Source organism: Agrilus planipennis, unplaced genomic scaffold, assembly GCF_000699045.2.
Source record: "Agrilus planipennis isolate EAB-ADULT unplaced genomic scaffold, Apla_2.0 scaffold324, whole genome shotgun sequence".
In the NCBI taxonomy this organism is placed as follows: Eukaryota; Metazoa; Arthropoda; class Insecta; order Coleoptera; family Buprestidae; genus Agrilus; species Agrilus planipennis.
Window position 1 is genome coordinate 170790 of NW_020439055.1, and position 11799 is coordinate 182588.

The following is an 11799-nucleotide window of genomic DNA, read 5'->3' on the forward strand; positions in this document are numbered from 1 at the left end:
GAGTAGTAGGGATATAAAGCAGAGGATAGCGCAGGGTCGTGTCGCCTTTAATAAAAAGAAGTCACTTCTATGCTCGCGAACCGTTAATTTAGAAATTCGAAAAAGGTTGTTAAAGGTGTATGTTTGGAGCACGGCTTGTACGAGTGCGAAACGTGGACAGTGGGAGCGGCCGAAAAGAAAAGGTTAGAAGCGTTCGAAATGTGGTGTTATAGGCGGATGATGAGTATATCGTGGGTAGAAAAGGTTAGAAATGAAGAGCTATTGGAAAGAATAGGAGAACAAAGGACTCTATGGAAGACAATAAAAAATAGGCGAGATAGGTTGGTAGGACACCTTCTCAGGCATGAAAGTCTAGTCAGAGACATATTAGAGGCAGAAACAGGAGTTAGGAGGGGTAGAGGTAGGCCTAGATTAGATTACTCTTCGCAAATAGTTAAGGATGTGGGCTGTTCTAGTTTTAGGAAAATGCGAAGATTAACTCAGGATAGGAAAGAGTGGAGGTACGTGTCCAACCAGTCTTAAGACTGATGACCTTAGGATGATGATGATGATGATGATGATGACGTTGTGTAGATACTTCTTTATCATGACATACGTTTACCTTTATACAAGTATTTTGTACTTATAACAAATGCGTTCTTAATCTGGTTGGAAGTACATATTGTGGTGGAGCCAATTGGAATGTTCTTCGCGTTTGTAATCGTATAATAAAACCAAATCCTTTCGACATGAAGCGATAAAGTCGACTCACAAAAGTTTAACTGTTGCGTTTGGCAGAGCAATTCCCAAGAATTTCGCATTAAATTGAAATTGCTGTCCACGCCGTTCTTTGCCGCCGAAACGAAAACGTTCGCACGTCCACTTCTCGATTCACAAATTAAACAACTTCGTGTCCGCTACCATATATGTATTTGAACAAATGTTTACACGTACACGTACATGTTACATATACATACGTGTATCTGCAAATATACATAATGTTTGATGAACATTTTCGTTTGCGGTTTGTTCATTTAAGTTTGCTAGCGTTCCGAAATAATTTCGAACTGCTCTGTAACGTTCTAATTAGAAGGCTGTAGGCTTGCCACAGCGGCGCAAGGAAGGAACCCTTTACATAAACACGCTCTCTTACATTATCTTGGTCTATATTTTGACGGACTCTCAACTTACTACTGGAATGAAAATTATGTTTACAGTAGAGAAAATCAACGCATTTTGGTCGATTTAAATCAACAAACTGTATCATGTACAGAGAATTTCTGAAATAACTAGCAAGCTTACAGGAGGTGATAGGGCATTAAAAAACAATAATATTAAATAAATGCTGGGGGGTTAGAAAGTCTACCATTTTCGAGATAAACGTATTTGAAAGTATAGGCAAGAGCCGGTCCGGCCCTGGCAGGATCACGCAGGAAATTGTGACATTACAACACCGCATTCAATCAGGTGCTACTTAGCAGCTGTATTTATTTTGTATTTTTTACTCTCATATTCTATGTAATTTTTTTTAGATTAGTTTAAGTGTGATTGACGATGTTTATATATGTATAGCCAGTCTAGAGTAAATCCTTGTTCCTATAGGTTTATATTACGTATGTATGCAGACAGTCGACATCATTTAAAGTGGATCAATGAGTCAGTGGGAAGCGCTTACTATCTGTCTCAGAGGAACATTGCCTTGTGGATCTTGAGTAATCCATGTAGCATCGGTTGAACAGCTTCCGTCCTCAGAATACGCTTTTGGATGTCTTCAGGTAGGGAGGATGACTTGATGAGTCGGTTGGCAAGCCGTAGTCTTGCTTGCGTTGAGCCTTTCTTCAAGGGTTTGTGACTTCCCGGGTCCAAGAAATCTCAATCTTCCTGTTGTAGTCCTCGGTCTTCAAAAGAACGGTTGCGTTTCCTTTGTCAGCTGGAAGTATGATAATATCTTGATCCTTGTTTAGGCTTCGCAGTGCTAATGCCTCGCCTTCGTCAGGTTGCTTCTGGGAGGCTTTACTTTCCTGAGAATATTTGGTCGTCTCGATCCGTATCCTTTCGGCGTCCTCGTACGATAGATGCTTGATAGCTGCTTTCGTGCTGGAGATGATGTCTTCAAAATGAATGTGACGAGGAGGATTACGAAATTTCTTCCATCGTGCAGCACTGTCATCTCGTCTTCCACGTTAGATTGACCATGAGATGGCTGTCGGAGCTTACCTCTTCTAAAACTTCTTTTACTTCCTGAACTGCTGCTTCTTGGTACGATCCAGTTTGTCCCTCGTGTTAGAATATGAAATTGCGTCCATCCTATCCGAATCATTACAACATCAGTTCACCTACTGGCCTTTGCCATTTTGTCAGCATATGCCTGTATGAGATAACCCACCATAACATAATCTCCTGTTTCTGATTTCAAAGAAACATTATCTATAATCGAAGTAGGTAAACCATATGCTATGTTTTTGATTCGTATGAAATCAAGTTAACAACTGTCGTTAGCAAGAAAGATCCTGAACTAAACATGGTTGAGTGTATTCTAACGCCAATTTCTCCCCGCATCCCTTCGTATATATTATTGTGGTGATACAACATCTTAAATATAAATGAAAAATGTTCTTGCCACCCACAAGAAATGAAGAAAGAAATATCTAAAATGGTTAATCTGCTGATCCTTACACTGAATATGAATAATAATCTAAATCTTTTGATAAATATAACTTTTTTGTGTGGTGGTTAATATTTACGGGAATCTTTTATGTTATGGTGTCAACGAAGCTAAGAATTAAAAATATTAATTTTGCAAGCAGGCAATTCTAGCAGCAGTAATAATAAATGTATGTCATTAATTAATACACAGCTTAAACTGGTAGTTTACTATTAAAAAGAAAGAATCTGACACAGACGAATTGCCCCTACTTTGAATCTTTTTCACTCTAACCAAGCACAATTTTTTGTTGGGTTTAATAGTGAATTCTGCTTTTCCGAGTATGTTTTTAGTTTGCCCTCAGTCCCAAAACATATAATTACAATGTTACAATAAAAAAAAAATTTTTGTGGTGTAATTATAAATTTACAGTTTTCGGATTTTTCTGCTCTATAAAACATTTCTTGCCAAATTTCCTGATGCGGCTTAAACGGTATTACTTATCTTTTGGTGGATTGACTTGGAACTTTGATATTTTCGTAGCTTCTTGGGATTGTAGACTTCGGTATTTGGAAGTAATTTCAGCTTAATACCTCCACACGTTCCTGAGAAAAAGGGTTTTGACTGACAGGGAGACGGTCAACGAAAAAATTGGTTGTCTGTAAAGTCGGTTTACTGACGATAGTTGAACGTGACAACGTCATAAGAAAATACTGATGGAATGGTTTCATTTTTCAAAAGAAAATTTTAATTTTATTTGTTTGATAGATATTTTGTATGGATATAGAGAAGGAGGTAAATGGAAATGTATTATTGTATAGCAGCTGTCCACGCGGACGCATCGCTCACTCGAGTAGGAAGATGTCGAACGCTGCCGAACGCGGAGGCCGATTGTGCCTCTTTGTCGCTCGTTCCGCGCTCTCGCTTGCACTTCAAGCCTTAAATGGAACGCCTCAGAGCGAGGTAACGCCGCACGAGTCATGTTTTTTCGTGCGTACAGCCGGCTCCATCGAATTATATAAGACGTTGTCACGTCAAAAATCTTATAAGCATTCCTTTTTTCCTTTTGAGGTGCGGAACCCTAAAAAACATCAAAACGTGGAAGGGATATCCAATGACTCCACTTTTGCTGAGCTGAAAAAGGACACCGGGTTAATTCCTTGATGCAAGAGTTCCTGTGACTTCCTTGGATCATTTAGCCAAATGCTGGGGTAATAGTATTCCACCCATGTGCTTTCACTTCTCTTCTGTCTTTATTTACTCAGTCTCATTTATTCCTCTTCAATCATCACTCCCCATTCTCATAATTCTGAAAAGGTGAAGATTGCCTTCCACTCGACCCTTCGGGTTTAAAGTAGATAAGTCAATAAAAAATAGGCGAGATAGGTTGGTAGGACACCTTCTCAAACATGATGGTCTAGTCAGACATATTAGAGTTAAGAGAGGTAGAGGTAGACCTAAGTTATATTACTGCTCGCCAATAGTTAAGGATGTGGGTTGTTGTTGTATTAGGGAAATTCGAAGATTTGCTCAGGATAGGAAAGAGTGGAGGTACGTGTCCAACCAGTCTTAAGACTGATGACCTTATGTTGATGATGATGGTGGAATTTAAACCACTGCTGTCTAATTTAGGTTTTTCAAAATAAAAGTGTTTAAAGACGTTGGTGTCCTTATCTAGGTTAAATAAAAAGGTCTTCTATGGTAACTGTGGTCAAAGTAAAACTATTTGTGAAGGTGCATACTTCACCATAATACCTACATGTTTTATAAATCAGCGAATTGTTGAAAAAGCTCTAAAACTTAAGAAATTTTACTTATCATTCGAAGAGTTTCTAAAGTTGAAGAGCTTTTAAAGCTTAAATAGCATTAGGAGCTCTTCAAGTAATAAGTAAAAATTTAGAACCTTTCGTATGAAATCCAGCACCATTTAAAAGCTAACAAAGCTACATTTTCCTTTGCATTTGGTTTTGAAAAATTGTTAAGGAATAATAAATATAGCGACCCTATTTAGGTGTTTATTTTCATAATTTAATTAGGAAAAAATTGAGGGTGAGGAATGGAAACCAGAAACGACGGAATTTTTTGTTGTTTATGTATTCAAGAAAGAATAATTTTAGTATTCGAGTTAAAGGTGGCTATTCTGTTTCATTCTTACGAACGTTATTTAATTTCTTCCCTCGAACATTAACCTTAATTTATGTTATTAATACGGGGCGTACAGTCTGCGCTCGTATAAAAACTTAAAATATGACTTACATCGTCGTAAAAAAGCAATTCTCATAGCTGAATTATCATAAACCGTCTCTCCAAGGAAAAGCGAGAAAATTACGCGAAAATGTAATAACTCAAATTTCTAGAGATTTTAATGATTGTACCATGCAATAACTCAAGATAATGAAAAACATGCATTATGTTCTTCCTATTGTATTAGATCTGATTCGTGGAGTTGTCTTAGAATAAAAAACGGAACGCTCACACGATCACTTTTTTTGACTGATCATCTAATCCTTAGGAGTTTCTAGAGAGGTATCGTAATCCCTCAAAAATTCCTTACTAACTCGACCAGAAGAGTCGAGAACATTCTGGAATGCTCCAGAACCGTTATGTATGATGAGCGGTGTTCTGACACTGTATTGGAGTATTTTATATTTTTTCCACAAAAATGTTCTAAAGAATGTTTAAAGTTTGGGAACTGACTATGGACCCTCCACACACCACTTTAAAATAAGTTAGGAGGTACTAGAATGCTCCTGCATGTTGCCAGCGTTGTCTTCAGTCGGAATCTTCTCGAATCTATCGTGGATTGCTCTCGGTTGGAACTCACTGGACCAGAGTCTAGAACATTCTGGTATGCTTTAGAACCAGTATGTATAAGTGGGAAGGGAGTGTTCTGACACTGTATTAGAGTATTTTGATATATTTGAACCAGTGTTTCAAAAACTGTGAAATCTTTTGTAATGCTCGAAATATTTCCAATTTCGTGGGTGTAAGAGTTTGCGGGTTGACTATCGACCTCCAAACACCACTTTAAAATATGTGAGGATGGACTAGAATACTCTTGAATGTTGCTAGCGTTGTCTTCAGTTGGAATCTTCTCGAATCTATCTTGGATTGCTCCCTGCTGGAATTTACTCACTGGACCAGAAGATTCTAGAACATTCTGGAGTGCTGTAGAACCATTAAGTATGAGTGGAGAGGGGGTGCTCTGGCACTGTATTAGAGTATTTATATGTATTTGAACCAGTGTTCCAAAAACTATGGAATCTCTTATAATGCTCGAAATTTTTCCACATTCGTGGGTGTTGGGGTTTGCGGGTCTACTATCGACCCCCCAAATACCACTTTAAAATAAGTAAGAATGCACCAGAATGCTCTTAAATGTTGCTAGCGTTGTCCTCAGTAATAATCTTCTCGAATCTATGTAGGATTGCTCTCGGTTAGAACTTACTAACTAGGCCAGAAGAGTCGAGAACATTCTGGAATGTTCTATAACCATTATGATTAGGGAGGGAAGATTCAGAACACCTTATATTAGAACATTTTATATATATAAAAGATGTTTGAAATTTCGTATAGTGCTCAAAATATTTTTAGTTTGGTGGGTATGGGGGTTTGCGAGTTGACTATTGACCATCAAACACCATTTTAGAATAAGTGAATAATAGAATAATCTTGAATGATTCTAACGTTGTACTGGGTTAAAATGCTCTCATGTCTCTAGGTAAAATGTTCCAGGATAAGTTGGACCAAAATAATTGAGAGCATTACGGAATGTTCAAGATCCATAATGTATCACTGGGAGAGGTGTTCTGTTATTATATTAAGGCATTTTATATATATTTTAACAAAAGTGTTAAAAAGTGTTTGGCATCACCGATAATGTTCGAATTTTTTTCAATTCGGTGAAACTATATCCAATACTACTATACATTGATAACCTGAAAGCCTAAGAAATCTCCATTTGGTTATTAGTTTGTGGCACTGAATGGATAAGCAAATATGACACAATTTTACTTTTCAAACCGAGTCTTCCTCCAAAATGCAAAGTAAAATAATTGTCTTTTATATATTTTGGCTTTGTTTTTCGGCAATTTACTGAATTGACAAAATTACTGTTTTCTCCTTGCGAAAAAACTAAACAGTTTTAAAATTGTCGACCACAGTCGGCAAGATTATTAACAAAGTCTTCGCAAATTGAAGTTAACGAACTGCGAATTTTTAATGCGAAAATATCTTGTAGTAATTAACGATCTTCTTTATAACGACTGAATACAATTTCAGCAAAGTGATTTTCGTTTACGCTCTGAGTTGCTCCTCTTTTGTTATTTAGCATGTAGTTTAGTTATACGTATAAAGTAATTTTCCACCACGCTTTAACGTTATGGCTGGTTGTGATAAAAGCCCGACACCCCAGAGGCCGTTGTTCCGCAAGCTTCTGCGCCTTTACTCGAGGAAACAATTGAAGTTACCACGCGTGGTGTCGACTGCGATATGCATTCAAATATCCACCTACCATGCCACCTACGTATGTATATACTTGTACATATGCCATGTATAAAAGTGAAAAGTACACATTTCAGTTTCCTGCAGAAATACACGAACGGCAATACGTTTCAAGTGTCATCACGCAGGGTTCAATGGCAGCTTGGATTATAAATTTCGCAATTATTTTGTGATGATTATGATGCGTTTTTCATGTTCAACTTTGATTCAAGTAACATTAGAAGTATATGCCGAAAGATTTGCATTGCTTGGGAAAAGAAATGGTATCGTTATCGCAAAGTTTTAATAAATATTGTGAGATCACAAGAAGATAGTGTGGAGATAGATGAACTAGGTTATGCCATAATGAGAGAAGAGTTCGATGTAGCATTAAAAATTTAAAGAATAATAAGGCGCCAGCTGTACATGGGATACAGGGGGAAATTCTAAAACATGCAGGACAACAGGTCGTATGTTTAAGCTAGTTAGACACATTTATGAGACGGGGAAAGTCCCGAAGGATTATAAACGGAATGTGGTAGTAACCATATCTAAAAAGAGAGGTGGATAGTGGCGAGACATTTAGAACAATTAGCTGAGCTTCCCATGCGTCAAAAGTCTTCACTAAAATTGTATAGAAAAGGATGGAAGAAATATAGGATCTGGAGAGGCCTTTCTAGCTTTAAGGGTAAGAAAATAGAGAAAACGATAACAAAAGGAAAGAGTGCGTACATAGGATTTGTAGATATAGAAAAAGCTTATGACGATGTTAAATGGGACAAGGTGTTAAATGTACATAAAAATTTAGTAATGAGTTACAGAGATAGAAGAGTGATACATAATTTGTATAAAGATCAACAGGCAGTTACAGAGCTGGAGCAGCAACGTAGAGAAGTACGTATTAAGAAGGAAGTCAGACAAGTATGCACACTGTCACCGCTACCTTTTAATCTATCCATCGAAGACGCGATAAACATCATTAAAGACAGTACAACTGTAGGGATAGATATATAGGGGCAAAAGCTAAGATTTGCAGATGATATTATAGTATTTTAGCATTTAGCAAGGAGGAGTTACAGACAGCTTTAAATAAAATGGAAGCGGTATTGACACAACAGTATTGTATAAAAATAAATAAAAGTAAAACTAATATACTGATATGCAAGGGAATAAAAAGTAGGAAAGGAGCGATTATAAAGATAGGAGACGAAAGATTAAAAGAAGTGGCTGATTTTAGATATCTAGGAAGTCAGATAAGTCAGGACGGAGGGAGTAGTAGGGATATAGAGTAGAGGATAGCGCAGGGTCGTGTCGCCTTTAATAAAAAGAAGTCACTTCTATGCTCGCCAACGGTTAATTTACAAATTCGAAAACGGTTTTTAAAGGTATATATTTGGAGCACGGCGCGAAACATGGACAGTGAGCGCGGCGGAAAAGGTTAGAAGCGTTCGAAATGTGATATTATAGGCGGATGATGAGGATACCGTGGATAAAGAAGGTTAGAAGTGAAGAGGTCCACGGTATCCTTATAGTAGAACAGAAGAATAAATAGGTCAGATAAGTTGGTAGGACACCTACTCAGCCATAAAGATCTAGTCAGAGACATATTAGGAGCAGAAACAGGAGTTAAGAGGACTAGAGGTAGGCTTAGATTAGATTACTGTTCGCAGATAGTTAAGGATATGGGTTGTTCTAGTTTTACAGAAATGCGAAAATTAGCTCAGGATAGGAAAGAGTGGAGGTGCGTGTCCAACCAGTTTTAGGACTGACGACCTTATGAGATGATTATCAAAAAATAAAACTATTCTTCAGGGTAGTACCATGTCAGTCCTAAAACGAAAATCACTTTACTGAATGCTCAAAGGCATTTTGGTAGCGGTCGGTGGATATGGGTGGCATATGTGGATTGCAAAGTGTCGAGGTCTATCTTTTTCATTCATAGACTCAAAGAATTGGTCAACTGTTAGGGAAGTGATATACATAATTTATAAAAGTCGGGCGGGGCTGGGGAAGATAGCATTATTATTATTATATGAAATAATGGTAGAATCCTCTTTGGACTTATTTTTGAAACTGGACGAGGGTGTTTCCCCAGTAGCTAATGCTACGAAGGAAATATTTGCTTGTGTAGTATATAAAAGAGCCAACATGTATAAAGTGATGTCTCTTTGTTAAAAGCGAGTTGCCCTTTCGTTATCCTTTGCTGGAAAAATTATGAAACAATAGTTATATCTTTACTTAGAATAAAATAATTTGCTTCCTTTTTTGTTTCAGAATGCTTCAAGCTCACAGTCTTGGGGAGAGTGTCTCAGGGCATTACCCGAGAGTTGCGTTGGGAGATCTATTGATTGCTAGGCCCAAAGGTTTAACAGAACCAGAAACATGGGCCATGTTATACCAAGCAGTTCAGGCCCTTCAAGATCTCTTCCTTTCCGGTAAGTCTATTAGCTTTTTTTAAATAATGAAGTGTATTTCAAAAAGAGAATGACAATCATTTTCTTTTCTTAATGGAGCAACAAAGAAAGAAAACCATATTATTTCGTTATAATATTCGTCCTTCTATCTTTGACTTTCATACTCTACACTTCTACAATTTAGGCCTACTAATACGGCATAGTAAAATCATACCGAATGTGATACAGATGGGAATCTTTTTCTATCATTTTGAGTACTTCTCACTACAGTCAAATCAACTGGTATAGCGTGTAATCTTGTTACTCTTAAGATAGATCAAAACGTAACAAAGCTGGACGCGTGATCATTGATTGAGAGATCGAGAGCACAGTCTTTATTGATCAATTCGTAGGTGGTGGTTCGTACTCACGCCTATTGAAATTCTCCAGGGTCACAATCTGATGATTCGAGGAAAGGTCGGAGGGGTTCGCGAGTTATGGCTTTCTTTGGCCTAATAAATATAAACAAAATTCTGCGAAAAGCAACTGTTTTGTATTTAATCGTAAAAACGGCGCATCTTTTATGACCAAACCAGCAATAAAAGATCGGTCCCTATAGAGACTGTATATGAAACTAGTGCGAACGACATTATTAGAGTTGGGATATTTATCCACAAAAAATGCTTTAAATATACGCATAAATAAGTTACATTTTCCCAAATATATGCTTCCTTTTCATCATATAACCATTTTTATATACTTTGAATTTTGCTTACTGGAAATGTAATTTAAAGGGTAGCAATAGAATCGGTGGAAATTATTATTGACGTTTCGAATTTATGGGAACGCAGCGGGGAATTCAAATAGGTAGTCCTTCAACTTCAATTCCGACATCAACTTAAGACACTTATTCTCGCCTTTTAGTGTCCAAACGATTTTGGATGCATTCAAGCAAAAAGATCCGTTTAACCCCAGGGGTAATTTATGAAAGAACGAGATAATGGTATATTACGTGCATTTTATGGTTGACGTAGAAAGAAATTTAATCCCACCCTTTAACCGATAGGTATAATCTTTTTATGATAGAAGGCGTTTTCGTGTTTTACTTTACTCTTAAAATTTAGATCTCGTTTCAAATTTGACTTTCAAGCTAATAGTGTTCTATTTACCCAAATTTACAATGGGAGATTCAGATTTATTAAACTGATTAGAACAGATAACCGTGGACGTATCTCATTTTTAGGATTCCGTATCCCAAAAGCACCCTTACAGAAGAACAAAGGCTTTCACGGCCGGAATCCATAGTAGAATGAAGATTCGGGCTGAAGGGCCGTGGTCTAAGTGAACTGTTGTGTTCAGACGTTTCGTCAGCTACTGCGGCTGACATCCTCAGTAGTAGATTATATCTTGAAGTCTCGACAGCGACTGGTGAACCCAGAGACTTCGAGATATAATCTACGTTCACGTTGTCAAACGCACGTATCAGGCGTTTTGATCCCCCGACAAAATGTCCCCGGACAAAATATCCGTGACAAAATATCCCTGGACAAAATATCCCCGTGACAAAATATCCCTAGACAAAATATCCCCGTGACAAAATATCTCCAGACTGAATATCACCGAACAAAAGCCCCGATAATAAATTATCGAACCGATACTCCAATAAATAATATAACGATAAGATGGCATGGGGCAAGTTTGACAGGGTTAGGTTAGGTTAGGTGAGGTTGCGCTAGATTGACTTGGGTTGGATTGTATTATGTTTGATCATATGAGGTGTGGTTGGTAAGGAAGGAAACGTACGGCAAGGTAGCATGGCGCAAGTTTGACAGGGTTAGGTTAGGTTAGGTTAGGTTAGGTTGCGCTAGATTTACTTGGGTTGGATTGTATTATGTTTGATCATATGAGGTGTGGTTGGTAAGGAAGGAAACGTACGGCAAGGTAGCATGGCGCAAGTTTGACAGGGTTAGGTTAGGTTAGGTTAGGTTAGGTTGCGCTAGATTTACTTGGGTTGGATTGTATTATGTTTGATCATATGAGGTGTGGTTGGTAAGGAAGGAAACGTACGGCAAGGTAGCATGGCGCAAGTTTGACAGGGTTAGGTTAGGTTAGGTTAGGTTAGGTTGCGCTAGATTTACTTGGGTTGGATTGTATTATGTTTTATCATGTGAGGTGTGGTTGGTAAGGAAGGAAACGTACGGCAAGGTAGCATGGCGCAAGTTTGACAGGGTTAGGTTAGGTTAGGTTAGGTTAGGTTGCGCTAGATTTACTTGGGTTGGATTGTATTATGTTTTATCATGT

At 37.7% G+C, this 11799-nt stretch overlaps 1 protein-coding gene across 2 annotated transcripts in view; it reads left to right on the forward strand.

The window, feature by feature from the left end:
* Window positions 1-11799, forward strand: part of LOC108742156 (FERM and PDZ domain-containing protein 2-like) — a 152892-nt gene that overhangs the window by 100584 nt on the left and 40509 nt on the right. For both annotated transcript variants that reach the window (XM_018477221.1, XM_018477222.1), the window contains exon 3: window positions 9380-9540. In XM_018477221.1, coding sequence (XP_018332723.1) covers window positions 9381-9540 — 160 coding nt within the window. In that variant the 5' untranslated portion in view covers window position 9380. The remainder of the gene's footprint in view (window positions 1-9379; window positions 9541-11799) is intronic.